This window comes from Arachis hypogaea, chromosome 5 (assembly GCF_003086295.3).
Source record: "Arachis hypogaea cultivar Tifrunner chromosome 5, arahy.Tifrunner.gnm2.J5K5, whole genome shotgun sequence".
Classification (NCBI taxonomy): Eukaryota; Viridiplantae; Streptophyta; class Magnoliopsida; order Fabales; family Fabaceae; genus Arachis; species Arachis hypogaea.
The window spans coordinates 108501308-108520565 of record NC_092040.1 but is presented as its reverse complement, the minus strand read 5'-3'; the positions used below and the strand labels follow the sequence as shown (position 1 = coordinate 108520565).

Genomic DNA, 19258 nt, shown 5'->3' with positions numbered 1-19258 from the left:
TAAGATTCGGCCATCATAAATCAGCCATGAACCAAACTGTTTTTGATATATTTGGGCTGTTTTTGAATTTGGATATTGAGGAAATTAATGTGGGTTGGTAGTTCAAAAGTTAAATTGAAAGTTGTGTTCGATAACCGTAAAGCTCGAAAATGAACTTAAAAATCAAGTAGAAAACTTGAAGAATTTTGGAAATAGTATTTGGTCTTTTAGTAAAGTCAAAATCATGGAAATAAAATTTATTTTTGATATTAAAATAGTAATTTAATAAAAATTGAAGTTAATTTTGTAATTATGTATAAGTTTGAAAGTATTTTGAGTCAAAAGTAAAAGTTTCGGGATAAACAGAATATTTTATAAAAGCTTAAGGTTATTTCAGAAATATGAAGTTAAATTAGTAATTTTATAAATATGAAGCTAAATTAGTAATTTTATAAAATATTGGGATAAACATAAAAATTTTAAAAGTTTAAAGAATAAGACGTCAATAAACAAGTTTTGATATAAAAATAATAATAGTAATACTCTTTTATTATTAACACTAGTTTACTTATAGCAATATAAACTATTATCTTTTTATTAAAGATATTATTTTATAATTAAAGAGTAAAACATTAATATTCCCTAAAAATTTTAGAAAGTCAGAATTAATCTAAGAATTCTATAATTCTCCCTTCACAAAACATCTAGGAAAATGTGAGAACAAAGTGTGAAGTTTAAAAGAGAAAATTAAAAAAAAGATAACAAAGAACTGATAACTAAACGAAAGAAAAGAAAAGAAAAGAATGAAAGATTAAAGAGATCTCTACCATAGTAGAGTAGAGAGCAAAAACTAAAGAGAATCTAAAAAATCTCTGTCATATGAGAGTAGAGACCAAAGATAAAAAAAAAAGAGTAATTGATGCTGAATAATAAAAAAGATTATGTGAGAATCTGCTGCAGAATGACAGTTAGATAGATGATGGTGCAACCACTAATATTTTCTTTCCAGAAAATCTTCAGCTTAGGGTCGCAGCCTGTGACGATAGCGGGTGTTCACAGAAGTTTTGTTAGACATATTTTCGACCTGCGGCCGCAACCTGTGATGATAGGGGTATTCATAGAGGTATGTCAGGCATAAGTTAGCAAAGAAAAGCCACTATGTATTGACAGGGGGTGTGTACAGGAGGTATGCCAAGCTGAAAGTCGTATTCAGATGTGATTATCTAATATTGTCAGGAGCAAGTATGTAACCGATAAATGAGCTCATTACCTGCACTAGGGATAGATATGCATCACAGTTGTTTGCGCATATTTCCTGTTAATTCTATTTTCTGTGATTGTGTATGTAATGTGCTTGATTTTCTATATTTTTTAGTTATTATGCCTTGTTGTGTTTGTTGAATGTTGTTGTTGACTGAGTATAGTATTAAAACGGACTTAACTAACTACCTCGGCCTTACTAAGAACTTCTCAGTTTTTACTCCATATTTCCACCCCTTTCATCTAAGGTGCGAAAGCTTATTGCGAAGTTGTAGGAGTATAGAAGAATATGCTTGCAAATTGAGTTGTTGTTAGAATTTATTTTTTTCCTTACCTTGTTAGTTGAAGTTTTATTCAGAAGGATAGGTTTTATAATTGGTTTTGTATGTAATACTATAATATATTATTAATATTAAATATATGAATATGCGTTATTTGTTCTTGATGGAAAAGTTTTAACCTTTTAAAAAGGCTGTCTACAGATTATTGCGTAAAGGCTCAATATTAAATAGATAATATAGGAATTAGGTTAGCAACGCCATACTTTTCGTACGATCAATGCCCCCCTTTGGCCACCCAACACTCTATACCATAATGCATAGCCAGCCTGATAATAGTGCGATAGAATTTACCTTTAAGTTTTAAATGCACTTTTTTTATCACATATAAAACCAGACGTACTTTGCCATTTTGACCAACCTGCTTGGATCCTGTGATTTACATCATGTTCAATTTTTCCATTATCCTGTATGATGCACCCAAGATACTTAAAACTTTTAACTTTTCGTAAGATGTTTTCTCCAATCTTTACCTCTATATTAAGGTTTTTCCTTTGGTGACCAAACTTACATCCTATATATTCCGTCTTGCTAGGGTTTATGCGTTGACCATACACTTCTAGAGCTTCTCTCCATAGATTCAACTTCGTATTTAGGTCTTTCCTTAACTCTCTCATAAGGATGAGATCATTGGCAAAAAGCATACACCATGGCACAAGCTCTTGGATATGCTATATGAGTATTTCCAAGACTAATATGAAAAGATATGGACTTAAGGATGATTCCTTGTGTAATCTTATCCGAATAAGAAATTCTTCTGTCACACCACCTTAAAGCCTTCACACTAATTGTAGCTCCATCATACATGCCTTTAATTGCACAAATATATGCGATCCTTACTCTCTTCCTTTTCAAAACCTTCCATAAGGCCTCCCTTGATACCTTATCGTACGCTTTTTCCAAATCAATAAACACGATACGTAGATCTCTTTTATTACTATGATACCTCTCTATTATCCTTCTTAACAGGTATGTAATTTTAGTGTGGATCTTTCTGACATAAAAACCAAATTGATTATCTATTACATGTATCTCTTATCTCAGCCTTCGTTCTATCTCCCTTTCCCATAACTTCATAGTATGGCTCATGAGTTTGATCCCTCTATAGTTTTTGCAACTCTGTATATCTCTCTTATTCTTGTAGATAGGCACCAAGATGCTCTTTTTTCACTCATCTGACATTTTTTTACCTTAAAAAAATCTCATTAAAAAATTGATTAACCAGTTGATGCCTTCTCTCCAAAGCCCTTTCAAACTTCAATCGGAATATTATCGGGTCTTATTGTCCTACCATTTTTCATCAGCTTTAGAGTCTCTTTTACCTCAAAGTCTCAAATCCTTCGATAGTGGTTGAAGTTTTGATCTTCTTCCTTTGTGCAAAACTGTTGAAGGCTCGGAAGAGTCTTTTATCCTTCATTAAATAACTCGTAGAAGTAACTCTTCCACCTTTCATTGATCTTCTCATCTTGAGCTAAAATCTCTTCGTCTTTGTTCTTTATGCACTTAACCTGATCTAAGTCTCTTGTTTTTCTTTTATAGTTCTTTGCGATTATATATATACCTTTTTTTCCTTCTTTCATGCCTAAAAACTGGTAGAGACCTTCATGTGCTCTTATTCTTGCTTCACTTATAGCCACTTTTGTCTCTTTCTTAGCTGCCTTATAATTTTTCCAATTATCTGCATTGCGGCACAAAGACCACCCTTTAAAGCACTTTTTTTTTGCCTTTATCTTTTTTTGTACACGCGCATTCTACCACTAGGACTCCTTGTCTCTTGATCCTATTCCTCTAGATTCACCAAAACTTTCTTTTGCTATTCTTCTAATTCTGCCATCTTTCTCCACATCTCCTCTGCACTTCTATCCCATTCCCACTTTGCCTATTCTCTTACCCGTCTTAGGAAGTTTCTTTGTTTCTCACCTTTTATTTGCCACCACCTCGTCTTTAGATTTTCTCATATGATGTCTTTTCCTTAACTTTTGCTCAATATGAAAATTCATTACGAATATCCTATGTTGTGTTATTAAATTCTCTGCCGAAATAATTTTACAATTAATGCAAAATTTCTGGTTGACTCTCTTCAATAAGAAGAAGTCAAATTGAGAACTTGTTATGGCACTCTTATAGGTTATAAGATGTTCGTCTCTCTTTTTTAAAGCATGTATTTGCAATGAGAAGATCAAAAGTTGAGGAAAAATCCAAAATAGTTTTACCCTCAGTATTGATCACCCCAAAACCATGACCTCCGTGAATACTTCCATATCCAGTCATTTCTCTTCCAACATAATCACTTCCTACAAAAAATCTTATCTTCTGAAGGTATGTCTTGGACCAAACTCTCTAGATTCTTCCAAAACCTTATCTTGTGTTGCTTGTTCGAACCCCACTTGCGGTGCATAGGCACTAATCACATAAAAAGTACCTCCTTCCACCACAGATTTGATAGAAATGATCTGATCACCCATTCTCTTAACATTCACTATGTCTTTCTTCCACTGACTTATCCACGATAATACCAACTCCATTCTTATTTTTCACCTTTCCTGTATACTAAAGTTTGAACCTGGGGTATCCAACTTCTTAGTCTTTGCGCCGACCAATTTTGTTTCTTGTAGGCATATGATGTTAATCTTCCTCATTATTTAACACTACACCCAGACACCGATGCAGCGGCTCTTGCTCATTTGACACTGTACGCGAGCCATACAATGCGTTTCTTCCAGGCAATGACCTAATTTTAGCACAATAACATTTTTAATTCATGTCATGAAGATTCAGCTAAGTTTTTATGTTGGTTGTCGAAGACCTAACACAACTTTTCTCCGTTATCAGGATTTGAGACTGACTATGTACGGTAGGTATAGTATAAGCGGAGTTAGTGATAGAATATAATAAAAATATAAATTAATAATTTAAAAAAATAATAAAATTAAAGATCATTCAAGAAATTAAATATAAAATTAAAAAATAAATTATTTTTTATTCATTAGAATTATACATAAAAATAAAGAGTATTTTGAATATAAATTTTTATCTCTTTTTCAAATTAGATACTATTAAAAAATAAATAAATAAATTTAATAATATTTATAAATAATTAAATTATAATATTTATAAATTTTTATCTTAATTTTGTTACATATAATAATGACATAATAAATTTTTTAATATCATATTTAATTTAAATTTATAAATTTAATACATTCTAAAAATTAACTAACTTATAAAATTTTTATATTTATTTTTAAATTTTAAATTATTTTATTGAATTTATAATTTTAAAAATAAAAATATAAAAATGAATCTTTTAAAAAGCAACAAAAAAGTGATTCTAGTGTTTATAACGTGGTTACCTATTGCGAAATATAAATTGTCACGTATTTATGTGAAAACTTTTTTTTATAGGTTGAAAAATAATATAATTTTTAAATTTATTTAAATAAAAAATCTAATATTTATGATATGCTAATTGATATATTTATAAAAATAAAAATTTATTCACAATTATTTTTATATAAATTTAATAATTAAAAATAATTAATAATTTAATAAATTTAATTAATTATTATTTAACTATTTTCAAGTATTAACTTCTTACGAAGATTGAAGAATTTGAGTTTTTACCGTTTATGAATTTATCAAACAAATACTTTTTACGTAAACATGTGGTATATTAGTCATTTCGTTGCGGAATCAACTCTCATCGTCCAACGCCACACGAAACAGCGTTCTATTCGAATGCGAAGAAGGGGAACAGTTTCCATAGAAAGAAACGATACTCTCGCCATCATCGACATCCGCTTCCTTCTCTCAAAACTTCCGAACTTCCTTTCTTTTGTTCTCTTAAAGCCACCACCGCCACCATCATCTTCGTTGCTTCTTCTTCTACTTCTTCCATTTCGGGTTTGATATGGGTGCCGAGGTTAAGATCTGGAATCCCGTGGAAGTAGCAGAGCAAGCCCGCAAAGACTATGCCTCGCAGATTCATTCTTCTCAGCTCATCATTGACCCTTCGCTCTCTTTCTCTCAAATGAAGCCTCTGATCATGTTCGTATTTCTAACGTTTCTTTTCTTTTTTTTTATTTATTTTTTTCGTGTGCTTCTTGGACCTGCCTTGTTTGCTTCGTTTCGTTTCTTGTTGGATTTCCTTTCTTTCATTTTATGGTGCTTTGAGTCGAAGCTTTTTCCATGAGAATGGGGAGCTTACTTTCAGTTGATATTGACTGAGTCAGATTTTTGCAATTCCCGAGTTTTGGGAACGATTCTATTCCTTTTGATTTGGTATTGTGTGGGTCTTGTAAATCGTTGTTTGTTAGGGTTGTTTATTAGTTGAAGGTTACTTCCCTGTTTCTTGAATTCTGTTCGTTACATCCATGCTACGCCTATATATATGATTTTTTGATACGTCGAGTTGTGGCTTTGTGCAGCAAGTTGTGTAAGGATATGTTCAAGGATTGGTCAAATTTGGATGATTCTTGCTTTGATGTTGATAAAATATCTGGAGGCATAACAAATTTGTGTAAGTAATTTCTCGTTATTCCTTTAGATTTGATTTTCCACTAAATGAATCGCTTTCTATGGCAAAGGCTTACTTGTTAGATATCATATAAATATAAATAACGTTGAGATTGATTTTTGTCTGGTTGCTTAGTTAAATCTTATTCGCTGTTACCATTTTGGTTATTGATATAGAACCTAACTAGTAATTTGGCATTGTCAGTACTCAAGGTTAGAGTTAAGGACGGAAATTCTGTTGATGACATTATTACAATCAGACTGTATGGACCAAACACTGAGCACATTATTGATCGTCACAGGGAGTTGCAGGTTAGACACTATAACCATTACTATCTTAGTCACTGAATTGTTCTGCATGGCATAATTGAGTGAAATTTTGGTTCATTGTGCATTATTTTTTTATTTTTTATGTTTTGTTTTCTTTTTCTAATGCACTGAAAACGTTTAAAAGTTTGTTATAAATATTCAATCATGTATTGTCAACAACCAACTAGTTTGAAACTCTTAAGAGTACAAATATATAATTAGATTTCTGTTTCCATTGGAAAAAAAGAATTATGTGATTTAATGTTAAAAATCTTATTATAAAACCAGAGCTTTTAGGATAGAGGATGTTGCATATAAAGGTTCAAGTTATTTGTAGTTTCCTAGAGTTTGCCTATAAATTTGATTCACTATTAATACATCAATGCTTTTTATCTATTCCTGAAATTCCATTATTCCACAATATGCTTGATAGGTCAAATTTTTCAAATAAGTTAGCAAGGGATAGGCAGACTTAAACTCCCGATAACAATAATCTCAACTTGAAGAATAATCCCTTTTAGATGCAATGGTTCTGAGGCTTATTTACTTTTGGAAGAGAAACTCCCCCAAGGAAAACCAATGAGCTTTGTTCTACTCATTAAGAAAAAAAAAAGTGAGCTTTGTCCTACCCAATGAGGTTGCACACATATCTGACACACCAATGTCTTTGATTGTAAACTAGTAGGCTGTTTTGGTTGATGTCCATGTCTACCAAAGACAGGGACATGGTGGTATGCATCTACCTTTGGTTAGAAGACTCAAATTTTGTTGGGACAGGCTGATGCAGAAATGCGCCCAAAATCCATTTATTCTAGTCCTTCCATAATTCTTAGATACAGAAATTGGACATGACTAAGATATGTATTACAAGTTTGTCCCTTAATTGGTAGATTATTGAATGTGCACATAGTATTTCAGTTTTGATCGAAGAAAAGTATGATTCTTAATTGTTCACATGTCTGCCAAACGTTGTGGTTAGATTGATTTCTTCGCTGCATATACTCATTAACTGCCGTTTTACTTTGTGAATGCTTGTGAAATTTGGTGTTTAGGCTACCAAATACATCACATCTGCAGGATTTGGTGCTAAGTGGCTTGGAATTTTTGGAAATGGCATGGTGCAATCTTTTATAAATGCACATACTCTCAGCCCATCAGGTACCCAAAAAATAAAAACTATTCAAAATCCTGTTTGGAGAAGGACTGACATGTCATAAATGTGGGTTTTTTCAAACTACTCACTTTGGAGTGTTAATAAATATCTGTTAGACACTAAGTATCTCTAAACAGTGTATCTCTACCCTGTATTGCATTTATTATATAGACATTGTTGTAGGATATATGTGACATTCTTGGCTGTATATGTTTCATTATGGGAATAGTGTGAGGGACTATAGCTTCTACTTAAGTCCTTACTGGAAAAATTTAACTCTTACCATATTGCAATCACTGGGTTTTTACCATATGATTGGAATCACTATATTGCACCTGATCCTATTATTGCCTAGAATAAATGCTGAAAGTTTGAGCTTGCCTTCCCTTAACAGAGAATATTGTTGTTTACTCTTAACCTGATAAGGCTCCTTGAAAAGTTGTAATTATTACTTAATACTAATTTTGTAACTTAAAAGCTAAATATTTTATGTTAGCATGATATATATAATATTTCTTCTTTCTTATGTGTTTATGAAGTACCATGCGGTGTAAAGCTTTGAGTCTGTTAGTAGCTCACATAGATCATACTTAACATGTTCCTTAATAAATGCTTTTGGTGAACCCTAGACCTGTCTAGAGTGTGTTTCATACTGATTAGTTATGGAAATAAGAGTATTTCAATAATGGATTATAAGCTTAACTAATTACTTTATAATTAATTAATATTAGTGTAAAATCATTCTTATGTTTGGATATATGAAAACATTATTCAATAATGGTAGGAAGTGATTTCTTTATGATTTATAATGTTTGATATTTAAGATTCATTCTTTGAAAATTTTACAACTCCCAAATAGTGCTTAAAATGCATTCCTTAAAAGAACTTTATATTGTCTTGTGTAAGTAAGATACATACCACTTTTGCCTATATTTCTGAAATTCATCAAATTGCATTCAAAACATTTTCTATGTGAAAATGCAAGTGATAACTCTCCCGAACATGCCCAAGTGATGAATTCTTTTATATTCTGGCAGATATGCGAGAGCCAAAGTTGGCTGCTAAAATAGCAAATGCATTGAGAAGATTTCATCATTTGGAAGTTCCTGGTTCTAGGGAACCCCAATTATGGAATGATGTTTGGAAGTTCTTTGAGAAAGGTCCCTTAAATTTCCTTCTCTATGTTGGATAGAACTCCTTTGACTTTCTAACTATAATTCTAATATAGAATCTATTTCGATCAAGGAAAAGTGTATCTATTTGTTCGTTTGGCATTAATCTTAGTAGTTGATTTAGACATTTTTCATATGTTTGTTTTACAGCTTCCACTCTAAAGTTTGATGATAGCGAAAAGCAAAAGGCTTATGATACTATTTCATTCAAGGAAGTTCACAATGAAATTGTTGAACTGCAGGTGCTACCTTGTTCCCAAAAATATCTTGATGTTTTGTGTTTGTATTTATCTTTCATTTAGTCAGCTTTCAACATGAACAGTTTCAGATATTAGAAACTGGTTCTCAGTTAGTTAGAAAAAGAGTTATAAAAGGTGTTAGAGAAATAGAGAAGAGGTTGAGAATTTAGAAATTGGGAAACTAGGAGAGCAAGGGCCTTCTTGAATATCTATTTTTAGCAATAATAAATACTTTGTAGCATATTCTAACCCAGTTCCTTTCAATGTATTTACTATACCAATTGAATGAAGGTATTTAATCATTTTACCTTTTATGTTATATATTCTAGTGGATTAATTGGCACATTAATTGATCCTTTTATTTATTAAATGTGTGTAACCTGCACACTAATCTTCGTAACCTGGATACAAGATTTGGCTCTGATATGAACCCATCAAGTAAAAATAAGAGGGGAGGTGTGCCTGCAGCCATGTAGGCCTATTTGTAGTCACTCATAACAGAGAAAATTGGTTTAGAGGGATAAGCCGTGTACATCAGATAGTGAAGGGGATAGAGACAAATAGTGATATAATAGAATGGACAGAGCATAGAGAGTATTTGGCAGTAATGGCATATGGAAAGGGGCAGAGGAGATAAGTACTCAAGAAAAGTGTGGAACTACACTTTAAGAGGTAGCTCTCTCCTCAAATACAACATGAAGCATCCCATAGTATGATACCACCCCCCCATGGAAAGCTGTCGCCCACAATGGCTTCACTCTATCGGCACTCTATCGCTATTTGGTATTCACCTTAATCCAACCTAGAGGTAGCCCCCTTTCTATGGCGCTAACAACCTAGCCTTGATGTCATTGTTAAGTACTAGAAAAAATGGTAAACCACTTGGTATTTGGTTATCACTACTTGGTATTCACCTTAATCCACAGTAGCCATTGTTAACTATCTAAGGAAAGTGGAGAACCACATGTTTAAAAGCTAGCCCTTGAGGGTGTAAGAACTTCTCTCTCAACATCAAACATCTCATGCTACTTGATGTGTGACTTTGGGCACCCACTCCCATGATACCCAAGTCCATAACAGAAAGCCTCAGAAATTTTCCTCCATAGTCTTAAAGGGGATTAATTGGGAAAATAAGGTATCAATAAAAGTTAGACTGCAAACATAAAGCAAGGCATGGGTTTAAATAATTTCATATAGGCATTGTTCATGATAAAATGACGTCATTTATGAAAAAAGTTAGAAAAACTTGAATTCAGTAGCTAACGACTCATTTTATTTTTGTCAACAATTTATTCTAGACTGAATTTTATTTTATTTTATTTTTTTGGGTTGTGCGACAGGAGTTGACTGACTGTCTCAATTCTCCAGTCATCTTTTCTCACAATGACTTGCTTTCTGGAAATATAATGGTTAATGCTGAAGAAGGTATTAATATTCTTTGATTATAATAAGCATGTTTGTGCTTCCACCCTATGATTTTAGAAGTAAAAGCATGTTTCCACCCCTTCCCCTCTTTTTTCTTTTTGGGGCAATGAACTATTCCGTGGTTAGTGCCTTAAGTAGTTCACTTTGACATCTATTTTGCTAAAATGCATGCATGGTATTGAAAAGTCACCACTTATGAGCCAACTGTCAATGCAGTTTACTTATTAGGGAGCATATTTAAATGTAATGATGTAGCACTGCTTGTTAATAAGGTCTAGCATTTAAATTTTACTTAAAATGTTGCTTTGTTGATTAGTACAAAATTAGTCCAAAGTTTAGGAACATGACCTTCGATTTTCACCAATATTAACTTATTGGGTTTATTTGTTTACTTACTCTTGATAGAAAACTGAATTTTATTAAGATAGAGAATACTATACAAAAGAGGATGAGGATTAGATATCCTCACAAAAATATAAAAACGGTTAAGACCGTGTAGTAGAGTATGCCAATCCCTTTGAATGTCGGCTAAAGGAACTCCCTTAAACGAACCATGTGCAAAGTACCAAAGGGAAGCATCAAGGTAACCCCCTATCCTAGATAAAGTCAAAATTCGAAAGGAACTATTAATTGGAGTATGATTACTGGTGATACTGGATCTCAGCTCACAGTTGAAGGGAAGATAGAAGACAATTAGCAAACGGGCAAAGGGAATCAGGGAACTTAGCAGCCCTACTCTCTGAAGCCAATTCCCAAATTCTGCCTCCTCTTTCTTCTTTTTCTCTACCCACTTGTATCATTCTTTCCCATCACAGAAAACATACATGCAGTCTGAGCGCACTCAGTGGCATTCTGATGCTCTCAATTTCTGCCTAACTTAGTTAGGCCTTGGGGACCCACTCAGTTCTCTCACTCCCTGATATTGCTTAATTCCCAAAATGCCTCTGAACCTCTTATGCATATACACTGGCAGCTCTTTGTAGATATTATCCTTAAAGCTAATACTCTCCTTAGGAACTACTCCCTTGTCCTCAAAATGGAAGTCAGGGAAACTGATTTTAATATCAGCTGCCAGCACCCAAGGAGTTTCAAACTCTGCAATGTTCTACTATTTTACTGGAACCTCTAACTCACCTAAAGTGTTCTGCCACACTGCCAAAATTTCAGCAGGATAGAAATGTAATTCTCAATCTTCTGCAAGATCTTGGGGTAACATTTGACGGGAACACATTCTGCAATGCATTTCTTAACAGGGATACATGAAAGAAGGGGTATAACATGCGCGGGGAGGGAGTTGCAACTTATATGCCACTTCCCCCAATACTTTCAGCAACCTCAACATTCTGGCATAAGCGATGCGATGCGATGAATATGCAGTTGCTTTGGAAAACCAGAGAAAATGTAAGGGGCCGAGAGAGAGAACAATCACTAGAGAATACGTGCTCAATACTAAAAAACGTTAGAGAGTATGTGAGGTGGAAAGAAAACTAGAGAGTATGTGAGGGGGCGGTAAATACTTGGGTGGGCTAAACAAAGAATTATAGATTCTAGGGTATGGAAGACAGATGAATCTAGAAGATTAGATGAAGAACCCTACACCGTTTTTATTGGGAACTTGCCACATAACATATCAAAGAATGAAATTCTTCAACAATTTAAATGGATAGGGGGAGATCAAGGATGTATATCTATATCGCAAAAACAGAGGAAGGGATATTTTTATGTTTGCTTTTGTAAGATACAAGATGAAAAAGAGAGCAATCAAAGCAATTTTGGAGATGAAGGACAATGTCCTGAGAGCGCGCCGAACGGAGGTTATAGAGGCAAAGTATGGAAAGAACAAAGGGATCATCTAGAGAGCACATGGTTGGAAGGAAAAATGTTAGGTTAGCATGAAAAAAAGAAGCCATAAATGGGTAAGAAAGAGGGAACGAAAATTGATGATGATGAGAAAGAGAGGAACCATAGAAAATAAAACTCAACAAAATGAGTATGATAGGAGGAGAGAGCAAGGTACAATATTGGTGGAAGGAGAGGTAGTTGATGAAAACATCCCATGGTTCAAGAGGAGCTTTATAGGAGGAAAAACTTCACTACTGAGTCTAGAAACCTTGTCAAAGATGCTAGAGGATGTGTGGACGGATGAAATAGTTGTGGTGAGGGAAGCAGGGGCTTATAAAATGGTGGTTTGCTTTCTTGATATGGATGAAGATGAGATTTGGATGGAAGCATGAAGGAGGGAGTTGTGTTCTTTTTTCTATGATGTTTGGTTGGAATGCTTTGGGATGCCATTTCATTCCTGGCCTCCAAGAAAATTTTTAAAAAGAGGGAAAGTTTGGGGATCATTTGTGAAGTGTGATGAGCTAACAAAGAGGGATTTACCCTATAGCTCTGGAAAGCTTCTCATTGACTCTTGTCAGATGAACAGAATTGAAAGAGAGGTTTGGATGAAGATTGATGGAAGATGCTATTCGATTCAGGTTAGAGAAGTGGGATGTGAAATATGTGGACCTGAATGCTTCCCAGACAAAAGGATTGGAACAGAGATGCTGTTCTCGGATGAAGAAGAGATCAACCGTGAAGAACACATTCAAGTGGAAAGCTTTAAACAGTATGACGCTGGCATAGGAAGGAAGAAGGAAGAGGGACGAAATGGAGAAAGTGGAGGCAAATAGGATGGCTGCCATGGAAAAGTCCTTGAAGATGAGCCATTGTGGTGGTTGAAGAGGAGTACGGCGGAGTGCTTCCTGATGAAGTTGGAGCACGTTGTATTGGGAAATGAGTGGAAGTTTGATTTCCAAGAGAATAGCAACGATAGGGAAGCATTACAAATAAGAAGCAGCGTTAGTGCAATGGCAGAAACGAGTGAAGAAAGTGACTTTGAAGAACATAAATCGATAATTATAGGGTGGAAATTAGCAGAAGAATCAGGCTTTGAAGCTATTGATGAAGATGAAACACTAATGCAGATTTTGAAGATGCAAAATGTGAAAATTGAAGAGCAAAGAAAATTGAAGAAGGCAAGGGATAGGGCACGTAGAAGTAGAGGAGCCGACAAGAGAAGGGTTGGTAGTAAAATTTCAAATGATTATTTCTTCTTGGAATGTCAGGGGTTAGGGGGGAAGGGAAAGACTGCTATGATAAAGAAGTTTAGGAAAGCAAAAAACCAATGATACTAAGTATTATTGAAACTAGGGAGAGCTTGTCATAGTGGGAAGTAGCTGGGATTTGGGGAAGGAAAGGATTGCAAATGGAAGCTGTGAAATCTGTTGGAGTGTTGGGGGGCATATTAGCTATGTCGAATCTTGTGTATTTTTTTTTGTGGATTTATGTGAGAAGGGGGAAAGGTGGCTGCCTTTGAAAGGATGCCTAAGGGAGGAGAGTTTTGAATGTGCTGTTTGTTTCGTTTATGGAGTTTTTGATAAAGGAAGAAAAGATGTGGGAAGAGTTGAGTGGGTTATTGAAATGTATCAAGTGCCCATGATGATTATTGCCGACTACAATGAGAGTGGTGGAGCTTTAACAACTACGGCCAAAAGTAAGCTGTTTTATCATTTTTGGAATCCGGAATGAGCTGAGAATAAGCAAAAGAAAAATTAATATGCATTGGTTTGTTTGGTATATGGACAAGAGGTAGTGGTTTGATTTTGGATGAGTTTTTGTGGTTTTCTAAACCAGCTGATGGCTATGCCGAAGGTTGGGATTAGGAACCATGTATGAAGGAATGGAAAAGGAGGAGACTGGGAGGATTTGTTTGAATCAGAGGATATAAAATTGATTTGTTGTTGTCTTTGCTATCTTTTATGCTTTATGTAGTTAGGATTGAAGAAATATATTTGTTGAGTTCTTTTGTTTAGTACTAGGTATGTACTCTCTGATGTTGTTGTACTCTGACTAGCAGTTTGGTCTCACTATAATGATTCTATTAGAGTTTCTTTGTAATGGTGGAAAAAAAAAACCCAGCAACCTCAAACCTGACATAGAACTTAGGACTGAGCTTTATCCCTCCGATACTTATCTGCATATTGCACCTCCTACACTTGTCGGCCTTATTCTTCACGTGGTATTAATTTGTCTAGGACTGCATGCCTTTTTGCAAGCATTTGGTTAACTTCCTTTACTGCAGAATGCAAATCACCCCTTCAGAGGAGAGTGGGAGGGTTTCTTCCATATAAGGCCATGGATGGAGTTGTTTTAGTAGATGCACTGCAGGTGGTGAACCACAATTCTGCCCAGCAGAGAAGTTTGGATCACTGCTTGGGTTTTATGACCGCAAAACACTGTAAATGTCTCGAGGTACCTATTCTCCTTCTCGGCTTGGCCATCATTCTGAGGATGGTACGCGGTGCTTTATTTTAGCTTAGTTCCTGCGCTTGAACAACTCTGACCAGAAGGAACACAGAAAAGCATTATCTATTTGTGATTGCCCAAAGAAAATCCCTAAACCCTTGACTAAAGGAAATCCTGGACCAACGAAATCCCTCGAGTTTTTCAATCCGTACAGCAAGTATAAGGGAAATTTAGATAAACAGTGAGGATGATATTACCTCCCAGAGATAAATGAGCAAGTTACCAACATTCTAGCTTCTTAGGTGATATTCGTATCGAGTTTTGAAGGGGAGGGATGGTTTGGATAGCTTGTAGTGTAAAATTTACACTACAAGCCTCCTCTTCCCCTTAGAGATCTTGAATACCACAAGATCCCAAAAAGAAAGAACTCAGGGATTTCCTTCCAAAGGAAAGCTACTCGGTAAGTGAGTTTATTTGATAACTGGAATGTATGATATGAATATATTGTGTCAGTTTTATAGCGAAGTATCAAGGAGACAAGCATGCCTAATTGGGATTACTGTAACCTTCACATGTTAAGAGATAATGCTTACATTATTAATTCATTCAAGGTTTTCCGTCTTCAAAATTTCATTATTTGTTCTGACAAATCTCCAGATAAAGTTTACATCATTGATTATGAATATGCCTCGTACAACTACAGAGGCTTCGACATTGGAAACCACTTTGCAGAATATGCTGGCTTTGATTGTGATTTTGAGTTGTAAGTTCTTTGCTTGCTTCGCATCCTTTCTTAGGCATGATTTTGTTGCTACTTCTTGAGCATCTTTCTCATGCAGGTACCCAAACATGAATCAACAATACCATTTCTTCAGGCATTACATACAACCTGACAGACCAAATGAGGTACACAAAAGGGCCTTTTTTTTTTTGGTGGTTTGGATGATCAATCCTATATAAAATCAAATGCACCTATCAGTTATTCAGAGTTAGATATTTAGCTAAGGATTTAGTTTGGATTGTTTTAGCCTTTTAGGTTAAAGACCACCTAAGGCATACTTATCATTTATAAGGATCTCCTAATTATTTTTTTTAACTCTATGCCTATTGGGTCTTAGATTTTTCTGTAATGATCTGTGTGTTTCCGCTTCCTATAGAAGTAAATTATCTTTTATTTATTTATTATTAATACTTTTACGGGGTGGAAGACTGAAATTAAGTGCAGTGGTAAAGCTCCTGGCTTTATAATGGAAAACACTTAAAAAGTGAAAATGGAATATTTTCACAAGTCAAACAAACATTGTTAAGAAAAGAGAACCTTTGAAGTTCCATATGTTGGAGGGTCAATGTTTGCACATATCTGCCTCTTGACAATATTTGATGTTTTGTTTTATGCTGATATAGAATAATTTTGTACTTTCCTATCCTGTACCAGTCACTGGAGATAATAACAAAAATAATTGGTCAAAAGCTCTCATAATCTCTTAACTTGAGATTCTGTTCTTGTGTTGCGTGCTTGGGAACAAAAAAAACATTTACATTAAAGCTGATTTTCTTCTGTTTCAAGACGTCCTCTCCCATAACTACTATTCTCAGTTTCTCAGTAGTCATATAAACAAAGGACACACAAGAATATAAAACTTCAGGCGTGATGGGAGAAGTATGAAATTGACCCATTCTTCCTACCTATGGCACACTTGGATAAATTCACTTGCCTATCATTGATTAATCTCCGTTGCCATCATATTGATTTGATTAGTAGTGGTGATTACATTTTTACCCAATACATTTTATTAGATTTCCCTATAATGTAGTCACTTCTAATTTCTAACCTAACCCTTTTGTTTTCTAATATATATGTTTTATGGTTAATCTTTACTGCTATCATCAGACGGGCAGTGTTTTGAGATATTAGCCTGGGATCTCCAGGTTAAACTACACAGTAACCTCGTTGTATGCAACAAGATTCAATTATTTGCATGCAGATAAAAATGTAAACTTACATATGATGCATTTTAGCTATGCGCATTAATGTATTTTGCTATCTCATGTGTCCTCTAGCTAATTTTATACTCTTCTTTTCCTATATTTGTTTTTAATAAATCATTTTATACTTGTAAATACAGGTTTCTGAGAAAGATCTTGAAACATTTTATGTTGAGGCAAATACATATGCATTGGCTTCGCACCTTTTCTGGTCTTTGTGGGGGATAATTCAGGTAGTGTATTGCCTCCTAATATGTTACATTTTCGCAGTAATGACTTCCATGTCTATAATTGTTTCGTTCGATATTTCTCAGGCAAGGATGTCGCCGATCGATTTTGATTATCTTGGTTACTTTTTTCTTCGATACAATGAATACAAAAGGCGGAAAGAAAGTTTTATGTCGATGGCGCGATCCTATATTTCTGGTGGCAAGAATAAATAGAATATGCTTAATCAGCCACAAATGTACCCCCCTCTTTTCTTTTTTGCTTTTTCTTTACTTTTTCGGTCAAATTTGTTGTACGATGAGGCTCCAGAGTCCAGAGCCATGTAGTTCATTATTTTTGTAAAATATCTTGTGTAGCTGCTGATGAGAATAATGGCAATTTTGTGCGTCTAGTTTGAGCTTTAGAGGCTCTTTGCTTTTCATGTAGTCCTGTTACTCTTGCTTTCTGTATGTTATTCTTTCTCCTTTAGTCTTCTACAGTGACATTAACACATTTTTTTGGCTGTTAGTGCAGTCCTTATTGTTTGTTGTAAGAAATAACATTTAACAGCAGTAGAAAGAACTACTGATATTCTCAGTTGTGATATATATAGCTCGGGCAGAAAGATTAATATTCGAAGGATATGCAATAATTTGTTCATAACTAATTCAATACATAATTGATTCAAATTAATTTGTAACTGTTTCATGATTGATTCATAAATAATTGATTTATAACTACATCAGATATTTAACTTATCAGCCATTTCTCTGTTAGTAAGTACAACAAACACGAGCGGGTTTTTAATTGATAAGTATATTTTAGTTTTTTTTTTTAAATTAATCTTATGAAGCTATTTTTGTCAAAATATTCAATATCCTTTTTAGACTTGGGTAGAGTGTTTTTTGTCTAAACATTTGTGATTTAAAAAAAAATATATTCTTAATATTTAATTTGATTTTTAATATTTCGATTTGTATCAAAATTATTTTTAAATATTAACTTTATTTCAAATGTTAGAATAAAATTAAATGAATAAAAATATTAAAGACAAAATTGAATCAAATTAAATATCAAGGATATTTTAAAAAAATTATAAATATCAAAGACAAAAAATTATACTTTAGTCTTTCTACAACATTACTTAAAAAAATATTTTACTCTTTTCACATTATCCTTAATTAAGAGGAATATGACAAAAATCACTTTTCTTACCGTTAGGAGTAATAAATTTTGTTGGTCATATAATATCTCTCTAATAATAATAATACTAGAAAAAGTATATAAAAATTAGTTTTAATTTTTTTAAAAAACGGACATTTTGTTTAGTTACCGTATCAGTATGCACGTGTCTTCCGTATTCAAACGTATCCTGTCCAAAGATATAAAAAAAACCAGCCGGACACGGCCCAATAGTGTTTTGAAAAGTTCTCTTCAGTTTTACACTTTTACTTTGATAAAAGTAAAAAACCTAACTTTGTACCACCACTCCCGGGAATGGATCATTGATATTGAGAATTAGTGTTGATCTAGAATTTCTTAATAGAATTCCTTCGTTACAAGTATAATCTAAACCAACAAATAACTCTCAATCAAATTTTAATTCAAAGGTGTTACAATCAATACAAAATAATCGGGAGTTTTTAAGCCCCGGATCGTCTTCCTTAGGGGTTGCAATGAAATGCTCAATTATTGGCTATGGGGGATTTGGGGGTTTTGATTGCAAGAGGCAAGTAATTAAATGAAAAGCAAGTAAAAGCAATGAAAATATAAATTAAATGGAAAAAGGGCTCTTGGCAAGAATTGGAGAATTAAGGATTCCTATCCTGGTTATGGACCACAAACATGGTAATTGTGTAGAATTAATTCCAATTAGTCAATCCTAACATCGAGGGTTAGTCAAAATGGCATAAATGATCTCAATCCACAAGTCTTAGCCAACTCTATTAATGGAAGGTTTAGAGTTAGTGGAAATCAAATCAACTAACAATCCTCACACAATGTAGAATGGACATCCACCACTCAAGTTTACCTAATTACCCAATTTTTCAACCAAGAGTGTGAAAAAATAGGCAAAAATCCAACCAAACATTTTATCAAACACTTGGAAGGCATAAAAAAAAAGTATGGTAAAATAACAAGGAATAATAAATTCTACAACTATCATATGGATGAAAACAATAATAACAACTAAATTAAACAATAAGAAACATAAAACATGAATTGCATTAATTGAAATTAAAAGTAACAAAATGTCATAAACATAAAGGAACAAAAGAAGGAAAATAACAAATAGAAGTAAAGAACAAAGGTGCAATAACAATAAATGGTAAGAAAAACTAAATGAAAACAAGAATTAAACCTAAATCTAAGAGAGATCTACCC

At 33.7% G+C, this 19258-nt stretch overlaps 1 protein-coding gene across 1 annotated transcript; it reads left to right on the top strand.

Moving 5' to 3' along the window:
• Positions 1-5256: 5256 nt before the first annotated feature.
• LOC112802626 (probable ethanolamine kinase) lies at positions 5257-17515 on the top strand. Its single transcript, XM_025845910.3, has 11 exons — positions 5257-5624; positions 6005-6096; positions 6298-6404; positions 7454-7559; positions 8592-8714; positions 8877-8968; positions 10306-10390; positions 15338-15443; positions 15520-15586; positions 16807-16899; positions 16981-17515. The coding sequence occupies exons 1-11, from the start codon at positions 5488-5490 to the stop codon at positions 17107-17109; spliced, it is 1137 nt and encodes a 378-aa protein (XP_025701695.1). The 5' UTR covers positions 5257-5487; the 3' UTR covers positions 17110-17515.
• The last annotated feature ends 1743 nt before the right edge of the window (positions 17516-19258 follow it).

What these genes read in the sequence shown, in the direction of transcription:
- LOC112802626 (XM_025845910.3), top strand. Translation starts at nt 5,488, where the DNA reads ATGGGTGCCGAGGTTAAGATCTGGAATCCCGTGGAAGTAGCAGAGCAA. An exon ending in CAAATGAAGCCTCTGATCAT is followed by an intron (nt 5,625 to 6,004) that starts GTTCGTATTTCT and finishes GGCTTTGTGCAG; the next exon opens with CAAGTTGTGTAAGGATATGT. An exon ending in AATGGTTAATGCTGAAGAAG is followed by an intron (nt 10,391 to 15,337) that starts GTATTAATATTC and finishes ACAAATCTCCAG; the next exon opens with ATAAAGTTTACATCATTGAT.